The sequence below is a fragment of the Accipiter gentilis genome, chromosome 30 (assembly GCF_929443795.1).
Source record: "Accipiter gentilis chromosome 30, bAccGen1.1, whole genome shotgun sequence".
Taxonomy (NCBI): domain Eukaryota; kingdom Metazoa; phylum Chordata; class Aves; order Accipitriformes; family Accipitridae; genus Astur; species Astur gentilis.
Genome location: NC_064909.1, coordinates 17,170,104 through 17,189,002, shown reverse-complemented (window position 1 = coordinate 17,189,002; position 18,899 = coordinate 17,170,104). Strand labels below are relative to the sequence as shown.

The window sequence follows — 18,899 nt, the reverse complement described above, 5'->3', positions numbered from 1 at the left end:
TAATCTATCTGTAAACAACTCAGTCACTAAAATTTTTGTTTTCACTTAAAGGAAGCAAACTGCTCTGCACCTGCCTTTTTGGACCTAGCTACTGGGTACCTATGTAACTATACATCTCACATAATTAAGTTCCAGTGCATTTATGGAAATTTTTTTTTTTGCAAAACTAAGATTTTTAAGAATCCCAGGTCTTTCAAACCCAAGTCTTACTCATTTTTTTAATATATATATATAAAAAAAATCAGTTCAAACTGTGATAACATATAAAGATGAAGAGTAGCTACACTGATTTAATGTCCACCTATAGGAAGGATTAGGAATTAAGTACAACACGAAATCCAGTGCATTATACTATCCAAATGCTGCATTGTCTCAGTTTAAATTGCTGATGGTGAAACAGTGCCCCCTGATGTCCAACAAGTTACTTGGAAATCAGAATGCTACATTCTTCCGGATATTCTTGGATGAATTAATTATTCAACAACCTTCTAAAAACTGTAGTTAATAATAAGCAACTTTGAGAACCGGTTAAGTCCACTATATCATGCAGAGGATTCAGTCAGGTACAGTTCTGTTTCCTTATTGTAACTGTGTTCAGGCATCAACCTTTCCACGTTGATGTTTTTCCATGATGTTTCCAAGTTGAATCCTTGAGCCACCCCCATCTCAACAGTCCTACCTCAGGCTGCAGAGTCCTGCAAGGAAATAAAGGTGAAGTTGCAGACTTTATCACAGCTTTTTCTCACCACTTCAGTTTCCTCAGGGTCTGAGTCGAGGTTATGCAGCTGGTCTGTATCAGAGCAGAGCCCTGGGTCCTGGGAGATAGGGGACAGTACAGCAGGGACTAGAGAGTCACAATACTTGTTGAATAACTTGATTGTAAGAGATTTTTGAGACTGAAAAAAAAAAAAAGTATTTTAATATTTTGTTACAGAACCACCAGCTCAAAAAAATATTTTAGAAAGGGGAGAGTTACAGGAAAAAAAAACCAAAAACCAAACCCTGGAAAGCACTCCGTAGATAAAGATCTACATTGTAAGCCACTTTTTATTGATAAGCCAAGGAATACAAATGTGAAGGTCTAAAGAAGAAAGCATGTTCTTCACAATTATCAATGTAGTTTTATATTTTGCAGTAGGGCAAAAAAAAAAGACAGAAGCTTGCTTCCTAGTCTGAATGGTTTAGATGGTTATGCGGAAGTTTCTGTAACTTATCCTTTCTTTGTTTTCCACAGTTATCAAATGAATGGTAATGAATTGAAGAGTACTTTGAGCTCCTTAGCTGAAAAGTATTATGCAAAAATAAAGAACAATTTAGTGCACAGTAACTCAACCTGGACACATGTATGTGAATAGAGAACCTCAAAGAAACAGACTTTTGCCCAACTGATGTATTTGGTATTATCTCCACCGCGCCGCCACGTTTCCTGATTTCAGCCTATTCCATACAAAGATGTTGTTAGTTTGTACATTTATTGCTTGATGTTTTTTTTCTTTCTTTAGAAGAGTACACGATCAGAAACTTGAGATGATCTTTCCCTGAATATGCTCACTAACTCAGAGCACCTAAATAAAGATACCTAGCAAATTATTAATAAAAGATGAGGAAGGAGTGAAAAGACCTCTCTTCTCATTACCATAACAAATAAGACCGGTTCACTTTAATTGGCCTGAACAGGGGGAAGCAGTAAAATCGGATATATTTCTTGCCATCTTCCTAGAGTAATCTTTTAGCTCTGTAACAAAAGACAACGGTAAGATTTCACGCTGAATCTCACTAGCAAAGGGAGTTTTTTCATTCTTGTTTCAACAGACTACCTTAGACTAATTGCATACTACCACATGCATGAATTGCTTCTGTGGAAGAGTAACAGCCGGGTGTGTATCACACCTGTATTTTTAATGACATTTAAGGTTAGCTATGCCTTCCCCCTCACCTCCTGCGTCTCCTCCCGACCCCACGGAGATGTTTTAAGGGAGCTTTCACAACGTTGTTGGGCAGCTGAGAGATTAAACTCGAATCGCGCCGGGAGGCAGCTGAGGGGAAAGAGCAGCGGCCACCACAGCGGCAGCCGGACTCTCGCCCGCCCGCGCAGCCGCTTCTTCCCCCGCGCTCTTCCCTCACGCCGGGCCGGCACCGGCGGCAGCAGCGGCCCCGCTCGCACCAAAGGTTCCCTCGGGACGCGAGGGTGAAGCGGCACCGGGGAAAGAAGAGACGTGTCTCGCTGTCGGCTACACCCGGCGGGACCGGCCACGCCGGTTTTGGGGCTCACCGCGTCTTGCGTGGGAAAGCGATGACATGAGACGCCCCCGGGGCCCCGCGGCCCGGCCCTCTGCGGGCACCCGCTGGGTGCCTGACGAGGGTCGCGTCATCGCACGGAGTTACGACATTAGCTTAGAGCTGTCTCGACCCACGAAGTTACCATGCCACACTTCGCGCACCTCAGGACGCGCTTTGTCGGCTCTTCCCGCTGACCGCGAAGGGCGTCTGAGGCGGCAGGGTTACACCTGCCCGCCCGCCTAGCAACAGCCGTGCCCTTCTCTGATTGGCTGGCGGCCCCTGGGCGGGCTCCGCGGGACCCGCGCAGCCCGGGGAGGTAAGCGTGCCCCACCGTCCGATTGGCCGAGGCGGCTGCTTCGCGCGCTCTCGTTGGCCGCAAGAGGCGCCATCTCGAGCTGCGCGGCGGGAGGGCTATGGCGCGGGTGGAGGGCTGCTGAGGGGAGCGGGGGCTGGGCCGGGGCCGGGGGCGAGGGGCCGTCCCGATCCGCCGCGGGCTCCAAGCTTACCTGCTGGGCACCAAAACAGCGTCATCACGGCCACATATGAGGGGCTTTTTTGTTGTTTAAGAGCTGGAGATCCAGGTAGGCTGCCGTGAGTCTGCCTCAGACAGCCCTACGCTCTGTCGAGGGACCTACTGAAGAAGTAAATGCATTCGCTCCCGTTTAAAAATACCTTTTCTCGCACTCCACTTGGTATCTTCTTGATTTTTACGGATACAAACACTTCAGGTTGTTTCCTTGGTTATGCCTTCTGGGTATGTCCTACTTGAGGGATACATTTTATTCCCAATGGCTATAACCAAGTGTTATAAAAATTAAGGGCTCGAGACCCTGATTTTAATGTTACATGGCTTAAGTATGGTTCTGTTGCATTAATTCTACTAATGTTCTTTTAAAATATGCAATCACAAATTGGAGAGGAGGAATGGAGATTTTTTGGTAGATCTAAGTAAGGGTGTAGGAGGATCTGACAAACAGCAACTTTTTCTGGAAAGGATTTTTTCATTTTTCAAAATTTTGAATGGAAAAAGAAAGATTGAAAGCTCCTTCCACTGAAAGAGCTTTATCAAATTAGGACTAAATTAAAGAAATCTACGTAGTTGGCTTAGGGCATCAGACTTAGCTAATTAGTACTGATACAATTAATTTTTGTATCACCTGACGTACAAGCTCTACTGAAATGCTTCATTTGAACAAAAGATATATTGAGAACTACTGCTCAAACTGACTATTTTTGTAGTTAATTTCTTCTTCTTTTTTAACAGGGACCTTTACTTACCAAAATGAGACACAATCTGGTGTGTCAGACACCTCCTACTGTCACGGTTCATGTAAAATCAAGTGCATCCAGATCACATCAGCAAAAAAACCTTATTAGACTAAAGCGACCTACTTTTAAAGACCATGAAGAAAATTGTGAAAAAAAGGTTCCTAGTCATAAATATAAATGTCCAAAGGGACCATGTCTAGTTATTCAGCGTCAGGAAATGACAGCTTTCTTTAAATTATTTGGTAGGTTAATAATGACAGGTATCAATGTATTGACTGAACAGTAGAAAACTATTAAGCAAGTATGTTTTCTAAACTCAATAATTTTGGGAGTGCTTTTTATATGGATACTAATGGCCATGTCTTTGTCTAAATGTATTTTGTTGTTACATTTTAGTGTATGAATATTTAATGCTTAAGGTAAAAATACAAGAAGGGCTACCAAACTGATGAAAAGTATCTTTTTAAATTACAAATGAAACCAAGGTGGTATGATACTTTCTTCTATGATTATTTCTCTTTCCTTTCTATTTTCTCTGGTATTTCAACAAATGCATGTAAACCAATGTACATCTTGTTTTACACAAGGGTTAAAAAAGGCCAGACTCCCAGTCTTATACACATGTTATTTATTGTGGGAATAAACATTTAGGGGGAGAAGTGGAATGGAAAGAAAATCTGAGGAGTTGTAGCATCTCTTTTGCATTTGCCTCTTTCATGTAAAGTTTTGTGTTTATTTAATTTAGTGAAGAGATTAACTAATAGTGGAAGATTACACTTGGCTTTCACTGGAATCTTGAATACAGAAATGAATCAGAGAGAGTCTGCGGTAATCCTATTATAGTGCATGTTCACAGACAGTAATGCACTGACCACAAATAATCAAGCAAGTATTGCCTTATAAAGGCTGTCAGGTAATCAAGGCACAGAGATCTCAACAGTCTATAGTTCATCAGAGTTAAAGGTATGCTGTTAGATGGAGCCACTTACTGCAGGAAGAAATTACATAAATAGAAAAAAGTACTGGTGATTTTTCACCTTCACTTGCTATTACTGAGAATGAACGAGATGCAGTCACTAAATTTTCCACCTTGCCTTTCTGGTAGTTTGTCTTCTTTTGCTGCTTAAATTTTTTCATACCTAATCTCTTTCTCCCCTCAGTTTCTCTGTTCTCTACTGGTGGGTCTAGCTTCTTCCTTTTATTTCGTTTAATAAAAGGACCTTCTGTTATTTATTTACAAATACTTTCTAACAAAAACAATTTTGGTGTTTGAAATGCTGCAACTTTCTTTTGTTGCAGATGATGATCTAATCCAAGACTTCCTTTGGATGGACTGTTGCTGTAGAATTGCGGACAAGGTAAGCATATTTCCTTCTTAGTTAATAGAACCTATATTGAGTCAAAAATCTGCCTTTAATCACTTGAAACTGTAATGCAAATACAGACCATAATTTTTTTCTAATGTGCTCATATGGAAGTGTCAAGAAACTCAATTTATGCTTTCCTCATTGTCCTAGTTTCAGCTGGGATAGAGTTGATTGTGTTCCTAATAGCTGGTACAGTGCTATGTTTTGAGTTCAGTATGAGAAGAATGTTGATAACACTGATGTTTTCAGTTGTTGCTCAGTAGTGTTTTGTCTAAAGTAAAGGATTTTTCAGCTTGTCATGCCCAGCCAGCGAGAAGGCTGGAGAGGCACAAGAAGTTGGGAGGGGACACAGCCAGAAGAGCTGACCCAAACTGGCCAACGGGGTATTCCATACCATGTGATGTCATGCCCAGTATATAAACTGGGGGAGGTGGGGGTGGGGGGAATCGCCACTCGGGGATTAACTGGGCATTGATCGGCGGGTGGAGAGCAATTGCATTGTGCATCATTTGTATATTCCAGTTCTTTTGTTATTACTGCTGTCATTTTATTAGTGTTATCATTATCATTATTAGTTTCTTCTTTTCTGCTCTATTAAACCATTATCTTAACCCATGAGTTTTACTTCTTTTCCCAATTTTCTCCCCCATCCCACTGGATGGGGGGGGAGTGAGTGAGTGGCTGCGTGGTGCTTAGTTGCTGGCTGGGGTTAAATCACGACACTCATTGATAAAAATGATCAAAATATCTTGGTGTAAGATAAATGTGCAAAACATTTTAGGAAATTATATACTGAAATAATATATTGGTACTGCATTTTACATTTCAACAGTATCTCTTGGCAATGACTTTCGTTTATTTCAAGAGGGCTAACTTCACAGTAAATGAGCATACCAGAATCAATTTCTTTGTCGCTCTGTAAGTACTTTTAAATTATCTGGCTTTATTAGCATAAACTTTGCATTATTTTATTCCTTTGTTTATGCCACTGATAATTATGATACATGATGCGACTTCTTTAATGAGTGTGTAGTTGTTTGGGTTCTATATGAAATACAGAAACATAATGTACATACTATATATTAACAGTGCAAATCCAACATTGTTTCTCTGATGACCACCAGTGTGGAACAAGCTGGAGCAGCACTGAGGGAATGTTTGCGTTGGTGTAGTGATATATAGCATAGCATTCTGCCTACCAAACTGAATCTGTGAATTTTTTTAAGCATTACAAGTAATACATGGCTCTCACTTCCTGTTACAAGACCCTATTTTATTATATCTTGCCAGCCTTTAAGTCATTTGTACCAAAATGTTTCCTCATGATACGCACCTCGGGAGTAACTTTTAATTAAAGTTTCTGTCAACGTGATTTAAGTCAACTGTAAAAATGTTGCTAGAGCATTTTTGAGAACTTTTTTGAACAGTTCTAAAATTTCTATACTTTGAAACAGAGGTGCAATCAGTAATCTGTCTTTACCAAGCCTCTCCATATTTGGCTATACATACAGAGTGATTTAGCATTTTCTTTCATAGTGTTATATTGCTCGGGTCATCTTTTTCCATAATAGTACTTCTCAGGTAGTCTGATTCGCACACTCATGCGGGAAGAAAGATGGCTGTTTCTTCTGCTGTAAATGGTATTCTGGGTAGTATCCATAGAGCATGGAGGAGGAAGCCATCTGACCCCATACCGAAGGGAGAAAAGCCAGGCCAGAAGAGTGACAGGATTAGATAGGGACAAAGGGTCTGGCAAGACTGGGACCAGCAGGAATATTGGGGTTAGGAGCAAGTGAGAAAATTCAGGAGGAGACTAGAAGTTGTAATTTTTCAGGTATGATTTACAGCAGTTTAGTATCAGGTGGATCAGGAGGAAGTAAATATTTTGCTGTTGTCCAAGAAAACAACCCAGAACCAAAAGTAGCACATAGTGAAGGAAGGCAGAAATATGGACATGAAGACAATAATTTGAGGTTTTCATTTGTATATGAAAGTAGACCTGTATTTAGTTGTTTGCTGCTAATTTAATGGGAGCAACATAATTTTCCAAGAATAGTTAAAATCCTTGTAAAGTTTAACATTTCGTAAGATAGTTTTAAGTATTATTTAGAGAATCAGTGAGAAACTGTTCATTTTACTGCTAAGATATCTTGCCAGTTTGGATAAAGCTGTCAGGATATGTTAGTTCTTGCATATCTACTTATTTAGGAGCCTCTAGGGTAAAGCAATTTTTATAATAGCTTAAGTTAAGATTTTATTTACCTAAAGGATACATATGGAACTTTCTGATAAAGAAAATACTGTACTCCAGAGAGAAGGCTGTATTTTGGTAGCCGTTTTTCTCACAATACTAGGAGAAAGAACTACTTCAATATTATGTCTTTTATTGTTAGAAATCATACTAATATAGTGATTTAAGATTGAACAACATTTACAGACACAAACATATATATATATTTGAAGGTATCTGGCAAATACAGTTGAAGAAGACGATGAAGAATCAAAGTATGACATTTTCCCATGGGCCTTGGGAAAAGCCTGGAGAAAGCTCTTCCCTGATTTCTTAAAGTTAAGAGATCAACTATGGAGTAGAATTGACTACAGGGCTATTGTAAGCAGACGCTGCTGTGAAGAGGTGGGGAGAGTTTTAATATTGTAGATGCTGAAACTACAACAATTAATACCAGCTAACAATCTAGCTCTATACAAATAATTTCTTCTCTAAAGTGTGTAGACAAGCCGCAGGAAAGAAAAGATGCAGCTAAAATGTAATGGTCCATTTATCCTCCATGAACTTTTTTTTCTTCTGCATTTAAAATACATTCTCTGAAACTGTGCTTTTAAGGTAAACTAGAATAATTTACATTGCATTAGTGTTAAAAGGGAAGTTTTTATTGACTAGAATCTTTCTGCTTTATGCAAGTATTTTTACTTAAAATTTACCATCAGTTGTTTCACTTCATTCACTTCAGAAATAATTTTGTATGTGTGCATTTGCTCTACAAATTATAAGTTTGTACACAAGTAGAACTTTCAAATAAAGATCCCAGCACCTCAGGTGAAGTTTTAATCCCTTCAAAATTAATAATATAACTTCAATTGAATTTTTAAGGTAAGGGTTTTTCACTGCATTTAAAAAAAAAACCTCAGAAGGACACACTTTTAACATTCTCTACTATTAATGCAGTGTTACAACCTACATTTTACAAACATACTAGGAGGGAAAAAAGACATTCCTCACTTTTCAGGTGGAACGTATCTGTCTGGAAAAGCCATGTCATGTTCTAAGAACATAATGTTTACTACAGCTGGTGGAAAAGAAAATCTCATTTACTCTAGAATTCAATCTCTGGGAATGGGATTGGGTGCTTATAGGAACAAGGCAAGTGCAGAATGCTTTTCCTGGCACACCCTCCCAGCTTTCAACAGTCATCAGTTCAGCGACACTGTGAACCAGAAGATCCATCTAGTTGGTGTTTAGCAGTTAGTAAAAGACATCATCTTCAGTCCAACATACAAAGCATAAGCTGGTATTTGTGATGGTTCACGTGAATATACAAGGCTGTAAATTGTTGTGTTTCCATATCTGATTCATAACTGGTTCACTTGCTTGTGCCTAAGGTAGCAAACTTTCTAGTGAGACGGAAGCAGATAGATAATAGATGATACACATTTCAGCTACATAGTATTCTCTGCCATACATGAATTGGATCCCTTGTTTTCAGCTCTATGTTTTCCTGTTATTTTTACTGTTTCTAATGTAATGGCTGTTCCAATAGGTGATGGCTATTGCTCCAATGCATTACATATGGCAGCGAGAACGTTCTATACACCACAGCGGAGCTGTGAGAAACTACGATGATCAAGTACAGCTGCCCCGTGGACCTAGTGCTACTCCTACAGACTGCCTGCTTTGTGGTAAGAAGGGAAGATTTGTACGACTAGGATTATCATCATCTTCCTCCTCATCTACTGGCACTTTGGAGATGACGGAATTACATTCATCCCAGAATTTGAAGGACAACTTTCCAGATGAGAAAATGCTCGTTGACTCTCCTTTTTATTATGCCCAAGGTATGATTTAATATTGCAATTAATTTTCAGTTAGTTTAGGCAACTGAGGCCATATTTGTCCTTCAGACTACTGTAGGGGCTACTGTGTCCTTCTTGGTATGACAAGACAGGATCTGTCTGTGTGAGCACACAGGGCTGTTACAAATGCAGTTACCTTGGCAGAACTGTGCTTTTACTGCCATAGTTTCACTTGCATTTTCACATCTTGTCTCTTGACTTCCTGCAAGTACCAACTGCTTTATATTCTGAGTCTCTTCAAATTACCTTCACCTACTACAGTAGATTCTGGGTTGTGTTCCAGTCTATCTAGGCATTTAGTACTATTCTTGCATTATAAATTAAAGTGAGAATCCTATTTTGAATCCAATAGAATTGGCTAAAGGAAACAGTAAAAATATTGGTGTGTTCACATGAGTTAAAAAAGTATGTGTTATGCGAGTTGAAGTGCTCTTGTTGAGAGCACTGATTTTAGAAAGGGCAGGCTGCTCAGTTGCTGTCATCAGTTTGGACATACATTAAATCACAATTCACATTTTCCTTTAAGAGTATCTCAATTATTGACAGTTTATACAAGATTTCAAGATTGGAGTAGGCATAGAAAACAATACAAGAATTTATTGTGAAAATTGTTTTATGTAATTGAATCTTTATACATTAATCTATTCAAAATAGCGTCCTGAGCCTTTGTATGAGAAGCCTCCATTACACACAGCAGTTATGGGGCAAACGCTCGTTTAATTTATTTTTATGAGTGGAACACGCTTGAGATGTAAACTTTCTGGTGAAGCTGTATAAGGCCTCGGTTCTGCAAAGATACTTTTATGTGCTTAACCGCTGCAGAGTTCCTAGCATACTTATTTAATACAGGTTTAAAGTTATTTATAGCTTTCTTTTTTTATTTGCGTTATGTTCTCATATATAAATTTTCACTATTATAGTAGGATTGTGTTACTGCTTTTGACAGCTTCAGTACAACTGTGATTCTCAAGGTCTTCCTCAACTTTGAAAAATGTGGCATTTGAATCTTCCTTGAGATACAGAACAAGTCAGGTGGCTGCAACATGTCATTTAATAAATTTAATGTGTTAAACATCACTATGTGCTTATGTGGAGACTTATGTTAGACCCTAAAAGACTGAATTTTAGATCTATTTTTACCTGAGAGATCTCGCTTTTCATATTTGACAAAGGTCAGAAAAAATTGTGTTTATTTTGACCATTTGAGAATGCTTTATATGAAGTTCACAAATAACCAGGCAACCTTCAGCATGGGTGTGGGAACTGAACCAAAGCTATAATTGTCAACAACTGGTCTGTTTCTTGAAGTAAACACAGCTTTATCAAGAGAACAAATTCAGTGAATTTCAGTTTCTCTTACAGTTCTTCTATATGAACATTGCTCTTAAAGAAACTGAAAGCCACCATTTGGTAGTCAGTGAAGTCAGAAGCTGCTTCACTTGCATTTCAAAGGGCAGACTTTGATCCATTATTTTCTTACTAGTTTTTTTTCTCCTGATTTCTGGTAGACTGTCAGAGCCTGTCCAGCAAAAGGAGACCAGGTAGCACCTTGAACCAAGACAAATCCATGGATTGGTTTATGAAGAATGAAATACACCCAATGAGATAGAAAGAGATATTGTCCTTTGCAGAACAATCTGTGTTGCATCACACCACCATACCTGATGATTCTGTTAAAACTTTTCCCTTTAAATAGTAGGTGGGATTTCAAACTTTATACTAAGTAGAAATCAAAGCACTCATTACTTAAAAGTTACACAACTTGCAAAATGTAGCGGCTACTTTGCAACATTTTATTTTATTCTGATACAATACTCAAGTTAGCAGCTAACATCTCCGCAGCATCAAGAAAGCAGTGGTCGAAACTTTCTCAGCTTGGTAAGGAAAGCTAATTAAAAAACAAAACAAGTTACTACCTCAGTATTTCAATATACAAGGATTATTTTATTATTATAAGTTTTATGATTTCATGATATAGTAACGTGTTAAATACTAGTACAAAAAAAAAATTATTTTTGAAAACAAAATACCACTAACCATTTAAGATAAAAAAAACATTTTTCCAGTGTCTCACCTGAATGACCATCCTGCCAATAAGATGGTCTAGCAACGTAAGGCATCGAGCAGTTTGTTTCAGCATCATCAGAAAGGGAGTCTGTGAGAAGTAAATTTTTTTAATTCTTTCTAACAAGTTTAAAACATACACACAGACTAGAGTTGCCAATGCGCATGGATTTTTTTTCCCTGATATTATTTTCATTTTCTTTTTGCTTCTGTTAAAGTGCTTTTTTGTCACCTATCAGTATATTCAGACCTCTTTGCTCTACGATGTATTTTGCAAATCTGTACTGGTATGAGGCATCTTTTTTGGATTTGCCAGAACAGCATGATGACAAAAGAGAGCACACTGGTACTGTCTCTTCTATGGAATGCTTAAGCCCATCAGGGTCCTCTAAAGCAGCTACAGGGCGAGTATAGAGGACTGAATTTTATTAAAAAATAAAAATTTAAAAACAGTAGTAGAAGGGCAGTCATTCTTTATTTGCATATTGCAATTTATTTTCTATTTAGTTGAGATTTTTAATAAGATATTTAAACTTAAATAATGATTAATATATCCTTTTTCAGACCTGAAAAGGTCTGGGCTGTCCAAAAGCTTGTCTATTCTTTACAACAATCTCAGCTGACATAAGAAAAAAAATTGCCTGTTCCTACACGCTTTGTCTTCATTATATCCTTGGATTATCAAATTGCAATAACAGGCTATTTCATCAGCAATTATGTTCTTACCCTTGTATTCACTTTCTTTAAGAACTGCTTGATCCTGAATGTGGATTTCTTCGTACTCCTTTTGAGGTGGTTCTTCAATATTTTCTTGAGTTTCCACCATTTGGCTTGATTTACAATTCTTGATTTTAGCAGGGAGTACCAACCAATTTCTATAAGTTACCTCAATGATCCTTTCACACAAAAAAGGGAGCTTGCAGGTCCGTATTCTGTCTAAAAGGTCAATAACCTGTGTGATGCTTTTGAAGAAATGCAAAGGATAAAGTAGTATTTTGAAAACTCAAATCATACACTGTTAGTCTCCATTCTACTGGCTTTGTCACATTCTTTACCTTTGAGGTTACACAAGTCCTTCAATTTTAGGGTAAAGGAGCTAGCAACATGACTACGGAATTGGAAAGCAGTACAGTTATTTTGAGGATGTCATTAAGCGAAGACTTCCACTGATCATAACGAGAACATTCCCAAAGTAAAGGCCAAAGGATCTGACCAAGTGTAATTTATAGTGAGTGCAACTCCCTAAAAAAAATTACACGGGGTGACAAAAAAACATAATTTCGTTAAACATTTCATTAATGCTGGATGTATATTCTAAAAGATGTTAGGTTTTGTAACAATGTTAGGTGATGCCTGAATAAATGTTAAGTGCCAGAAGTAAATACTTACTTTGCTAAATACACAGCACACACACCACCCTGTTTCAGACTTGGGTGTACAACAGGCAGAGCAGACTGAGGGTTAAGCATATCCAGAACTATCTGCAAGAGACAGATACCTATGTTTTCCCAGTAAATATTAATATGTATCTATCAATTTTTTTCCACAACAACAATGCTTGAAAAAACCATCTTTACCTATGGAAAATGCATACAACAGCAGTATGTAATCCCAAACCAGTTTTATTACTGCCTCTCAAAGCCCTAGAGAAACCGGAGGTCTACACATATACAAAACAAAGTCCTTGCTACTTCCAAATAAATTTCTGTTAAAACAGCAAGTAACGTTTCACCAACACGGTAGTCCTGTGCTAACGTTAAACCTCCTACTAATTAAATTCCATAATGTTGACATTAATAAAAACTTTAGAAGACTACATTTTACTAACATCTTTGGATATCTAGTTTTCAAATGTAAAAAAAAAAATTAAAAAAATTTTCAAGTGCATCTTTATCATGAAAAGATCACACTACAGTCTCAACGTCTAACTTGCTGTTTGTTTCAATATTTGGAAAACTTCTGTCATTGGCAATTTATCCATCTTCTGCTAGAAAACTATTCAAACTGTAAAACAATGTGATATGCAATACCTGATCCTTCCTGTGGACCGTTACATTTCAAGTTTTTAAAATGGTATTTTTAGGCTATATATTTTATTTCTTTGCTCAAACTGTTTAACACAATTGTCATTTGTTTAAAGTGTTAATTTAAGTAGTTTGTCTGCTTCACATGGAAGAGTGGTTAACATCTAGCTGTTTTCGCCAGCGTGCCTCTCTTTACAAAATCTAGATATAAGAAGTGGGACAGGAGAGCAAGCAGTAGCATTCCCTACTCTCACTTAGGCCTTGGTCACATTGTGCATTCTATATAGCTGATAGCAAAGTGTTTATATATTTATATTTTCTATAAGCTTATGTATTTTTTCTTAAATTTAATGTTTGAAATATATGCCTTAGATACAAAAATATCCGGTTCTCCAAAATACAAGACAGTAAGTTTGTCTTTGCTTACAAGACACCAATGATTAATTGTATTTCTGTACTACAGCCATATCACTCTTTCATTTGGGAAACTGTTAACTGAAACCTTGAAAATACTTGTAATCTGACAAAAAAAAAATCACAATGTTTCCTTCATTGATTGATTGTTTTTTTCTCATGTTAAACTAGACATGGGAATCCCATTGTGAGTGTGAGCACCAGAGGTTTTAATTTATGCAGAAAAGATCAATGTCAAATGGGGGGATTCTCTGGACTTACTGCATCAACTGTTACAGATTTCATATCTGCAGCAGCTGTTGAAATGTCTTTAAGAATGAAATCCACGTTATCTGGCCACTCTTCCATATGTCCTATTTCCCATGCAGCACGCCAGTGCCTGTAATTCTTCTTAGCTAAATTATGATGATCATCTCTGATTTCATAACTTATAACACGTCCTTTGGGCCCAACTGAAAACAAACAAAAGACACTAGATTTACTACTCTTCCCCCTGTAATAAAAAATTTAGAAAAAGTAGTGTAGTAAACAACAGAAGTACACCTTGAAATCTCAACTTCACTTTAGGAAATAATCACATATGAAACAAGCAATTACAGTTTGTTTTTTCTTTACATATAGAACATATGCAGATAAAGTGCTGGGTTAGTTCTTTTTCAGACTGAAATCCATCAATCCACAGGTGAAATAAAGTATAGTTACAGTAGTACAAATTATTCTTAAGATGTCCTCCCAAAGTAACTCCTACAGCAAAAGAAAACTTGAGCATCTGTGGTCCTATCCATCTACAATTCTTCTGATACAGCTACCAGAGGTACCAGCTGAGAAAACTCTAACATTGGTCACTACTCACAGGTGCTATAAAACTGACAGACAGTGACTGCCTCTGTTGTTGATAAGAATTGGAACTGCTGGTTTTAAATCTTTTTTGACAGTCCTCGTTTTTACAAAGGTTTGCTGTTTTCCACGCATAGTTTTTTCTCTGCCTGTCCCTTCATAGGGTTGGGGAAAGGCTAAGAAACATCCCCCACACCTGCTCACTGATCTCAGCCCCACAGACAAGTTTCCAACTTGTGTTATTTTCCTGTTATGGTCTGTAACTGTAATATATTATTACTTGTTTTAAGTATCACTTTACTATCCTGAAATGTACCGTATGAGTCCAACACATAATTCTTCATAAAGGAAGTGTTAGGAGGAAATGCAGGCACAGACAGCAGCATGTGAAGTGCTGTATTATTCTATCCTTGTATTACTCCAATTCCTCAAACCTATCCCACCATTAGCTTCTCTTTCTCCTTGCTACTTTTTAATGGGTGAAGGCAGCTTTCAGCAATCAGCAGTTCAGCAAGTGAGGTTCTATGACTTTTTAAGCCGTTTAGGTCAGAGTCACCAGGCTCCTTCCCTCACCTCTGTGATCCCACTGTGAATCCATTCAGAAAACTGAACAAAAGAGGGGATGGGTTTCCCAGCAGTCTTCCCCTGATCTAGCTCACCCGGGATCAGACAGAGGCCAGAGCCAACATGTAAGGAGGGATGGTTTCAGCAGTGTTGCCTTTGATCATCTTAAACAGTTGCAGAATTGCAGCACCAACTCCTTATCACTCAAGATTATCAGTTTGGAACTATTGGAAGAATAAAATTGTTCACACCGGGGTCAGTCTTACTCCTTCACCTGCTCACTCCAAAAACTTCCTACATTTTGAAACTGACTTCTGGAAAAATAAGGACAACTAGTTAAAATAGCGAGGCAAAACTCTTCATTATTGTGATGCTGCAATATGTCAAGTTTGCATATATCATGTTTTCCCATTCTCAAAGATCTTAAAGTCATGGCAAACGCCCCATTCTTAACACAGTCTTAACTTTGTCCTGTTCCATGTCAGTAGTTTCTGGGAAAGGTTAAAGAAGGAATGGAAAATAAAACATGAAACGAGAGTAACACGAAGAGAGGAGATTAATGAAATCTGTTAAATCAATGAGAATTGTGGACATTAAATACTTCCATGGACCTTGGTAACATGCTCACTAGATTTAAATTCCAGCATTTACCTATGTAGCAGCTCATTTTCTTGTTGGGTGTTACTGTACTAAATGGTGGCAAAATTACCCATGATTAGGAAACAGCAAATAAAATCTTATTTATTTCAGGGTCAGCGCCAAATTGCATTAAGCTGTGACTAACACTGTCCATATTTGGTGCTGATTTAAGTTCCATAAATTTGAAAATAGCAATACAATCTCATACCTTTTTCCCTCTCCTCAAGATAGAGCTGAGCTGGCACACAAGGACTGCTTTCTTCCCATGGATAGGGTTATCAGATTTTGCTGACTTGGCATGGTTACAGCTAAATTAAAGTGATCAGAAGGAACCTATTGAACAAGACTGAAAAAGGAGAGGAAGAATTGGTAAGTCCAGGTGTGTTTGTAGGAAATGGCCACAGTGGTCTGAATAGCCAAGCCAGAAAATAATTTGCTAAAAGCTAACTTTTGCCTTAGCCAACATCAGGTATTCAATCTCTTTCTTTGGATTTAGGGTCTGCCTGTAGGGGAAGATGGGAAAAGCTAATGACTCTTACTTTCCCTCTCTCTAAATGCATCTCTGGAAACAGAAGTGCTGACTTTCATTTTCTGTTTTGTCAGCTTCTAGCTCCCATGGCAGCAATGGTTTCTTTGAGGATAATTCCAAACTATCTTCAAAATCCCATCACAGAACAACAAAACCCCCCTAGTTTATTGCAGAAAGATGATTGGAAGGAACTAAGGAATAGCAGTAGGAGGCAGAAAGGAGGGGGAGCAGAGGTGCAACTGCTGACCTCAAAACCCGGGCCCAACGTATTTCAAGACCACCTGCAGCTGAGTGATCTTGGGGCAGCATTTAACGGCTGATTAAATAAGCATTTTCAACTGAATTAGTACGCCAAGTGAAGATTGCTGCAGCTAGAACAACAGACTAAGAAGAACAAACTACTCTGTTCATCTCAGGAGGGGACCTTCCAGATTCCCTTTGCTGCCGCTTACACATCCTCACCAATTTTAAGCTCCTGGTGGATGTCAGCACTCTAGTTTGTACCATTCACTAAGTGTAACCATTCCTAGTTCCTCATGTTATCCTCAGCAGTATGACCTGACATCCAGGAGCAGGGTTGGGTCGATGACACTGGTAACATACTTGCTGGATACTAAACTTCTCAGAAAAACCCATGCTTCTAAAAAGCCTTGTATTGTTATCCTGGAGCACTTGCCAAGGGACAGCAGATACAGCATTGCTACATGGGAGAGTAAGAAAACTAATTCGCTGCCTTCGAGTTCAAAGGTTAACAGACTTGAACAAAAAGAGCAGCCGATCTGTTCAGTTTGTCTCCCTCACAAGAGTGTAAGAGGAAGCACCACCTCCCACAGATACTTGGCTGACCATAAGTGGGAGTACCAAAACATCTTCTGTCTTGAACTGCTGAATAACACAGAGTATAGCCACAAAGGCAGCCCAAACCGTAAACATTTTACAAAGACAGCATAGTCTAGAACAATGCTTTATAACACACACTGGACAATAGTAAAAAAGAAATGTTAGCACTGAGGTTTCACAGAAGCTCAGGGTATGGGCTGCTTCTCAGGTTCAGTGACCACTGCTGGGACCCTCAGGTATCCAGTTAGTCTGATGGTGGGGTGCCCACAAACCCTGTCTTTGAACATAAGCCTTAAGGATATGCAACTTGTGCTGTTCTGCTCTACCAGTTCAAGATGATCTGTGATGAGGTTCCTGTCTTTACCCTCCAAAGCCCTTTAATATTGCAGAGAAGGGCAGTATTCTGCAATAGCAGAAATACATTTTTAAAAAACAAACCAATTTGAAAACCAAATTCAAGTGGTGCTTTACTTTCAGGTGTGTACAAAATCAATTACAGCAAACAATTGTGGTCGTTTTGTTTTAGTTTTTTTCTTCCCTTAAGGAAGTTGTTCTATCAGAAGCTCATAAATTAAATTACTCTGAAATGTGGTCCACTAACAAGATACCTACAGATGAGATGAAGTTGAAGGGTGAGGTTTTGCCCTCACTCACATTGCTGAGTGCAAAGGCTCTCTACCTTTTAGAGCACTGAGACCTAGATCAAACCAGGCTAGCTATAACATGAAAAAATAAGTGTGTGTCCACATAAGCATTTTCACTGGCATCTAGCAATCTGATTATTCACATGGTCCATCAAGATGAGGAAAATGAAACTGAGAAAGGCAAGAGATTGGGAGAAGGTGTCTAGTACGGTTAAGCCAAAGCCAGCAATAATGATGGCTGAAACCCAGCTTTCTGCAGGGCCTTTGGTAACGCTTTGCACTATGGCCCTTGAAATACACTCAAAATGTTTTGCAGTCCCTGCATTGGCTCTGGCACAGATGTAATTTTCCTTTACGTCAACAAACTATATATGAACACATGAACTGCAACAAAACTTTTAAGAACTGACCACAAGTATTTGGTCAAAAGAGAGACAATGTGCGATAAGGGCATTGCGCTGCTTCTATGTTTTCTAAAACCAGGTTCTCACCTGCTCTTGACAGAAACAAGCTCATAGCGCCAGACCCGCTGCCAGTTTCCAAAACGGTGTCTCCCGGGTGGATATCCGTCATCGTTAAAATAGCACTCATATCCTGCGGGTGAGAAGAAACACGCCACGTTACTACTCTCGGAAACTAAGGGTGAGATTCGGCCAGTGACCTCCCAGCCACCGGCCAGCCCCGGTGAACGGCCGGTACCTTGGGGTAGGCGATGGTGGGTCCCCGCGGCATCAGGAGCACGTACTCCTCCAGCGAGGGCCGCCTCAGCAGCAACGGCGCCCCGGCCGACGTACGCAGCATCTGCCCGGGCAGCTGTCCGATGATGTCGCAGTGGGGCAGGAAGCCTCTGGGACTGGCCAGAACCGAACCCGCCGCCAACCGGCACAACAGCTTCAACGTCGCGTTGTGCTTCCTCCGTAGCTCCGCCAGCGCCAGCTCCCCGGCGCGGAAAGGGCCGAGCCGGGCCGCCGCCGCCGCCTCAAGAGACACCTGAGGGGCGGCCGCCGCCGCCTCCCCCTCCTCCTCCTCCTCCTTCTCCTTCTCCTCAGGGGGAACCTGAGGGGCCGCCGCGCACCGCCCCACCGCCGCCGCTTCTTCCGGCGGCAGCAGCCGCCTCACCCGCTCCAGGGGCGACAGCGACGTCTCCCACGCCCGCCTCCGAGGCCTCCCGCCGCGGGCGGCCCCATCGCCGGAGGAGACGGCCCGCCACAAGCCCCGCCAGACCCTCATGAGGAACGAGGCGGGAAAGCGACGTGCTCCCAAACCGTCGCCCCCCACCCCCCCCCCCCGCGCGCCTGCGCCGCGCCGCGCGCCCCGTGTGACGCCGCGGATGGCG

At 39.9% G+C, this 18,899-nt stretch overlaps 2 protein-coding genes across 3 annotated transcripts; one reads left to right on the top strand and one right to left on the bottom strand.

Moving 5' to 3' along the window:
• Positions 1-2,730: 2,730 nt before the first annotated feature.
• Positions 2,731-10,624, top strand: SPDYA (speedy/RINGO cell cycle regulator family member A). Its single transcript, XM_049833833.1, has 7 exons — positions 2,731-2,861; positions 3,545-3,791; positions 4,849-4,907; positions 5,749-5,834; positions 7,380-7,551; positions 8,696-8,990; positions 10,517-10,624. Exons 2-7 carry the CDS (start codon positions 3,563-3,565, stop codon positions 10,615-10,617), a joined length of 942 nt encoding a protein of 313 aa, XP_049689790.1. The 5' UTR covers positions 2,731-2,861; positions 3,545-3,562; the 3' UTR covers positions 10,618-10,624.
• A 26-nt stretch (positions 10,625-10,650) lies between these two features.
• Positions 10,651-18,827, bottom strand: TRMT61B (tRNA methyltransferase 61B). 2 transcript variants are annotated; one of them, XM_049833832.1, is made up of 7 exons: positions 18,263-18,827; positions 18,055-18,157; positions 13,772-13,962; positions 12,462-12,553; positions 11,799-12,034; positions 11,083-11,163; positions 10,651-10,896 (listed from the first exon to the last, which is right to left on the bottom strand). In XM_049833832.1, the coding sequence occupies exons 1-7, from the start codon at positions 18,791-18,793 to the stop codon at positions 10,853-10,855; spliced, it is 1,278 nt and encodes a 425-aa protein (XP_049689789.1). In that variant the 5' UTR covers positions 18,794-18,827; the 3' UTR covers positions 10,651-10,852. The 2 variants fall into 2 exon arrangements, with proteins under 2 accessions (XP_049689789.1, XP_049689788.1); XM_049833831.1 differs by lacking the exon at positions 10,651-10,896 and having other exon boundaries at positions 10,932-11,163.
• Positions 18,828-18,899: the final 72 nt, after the last annotated feature.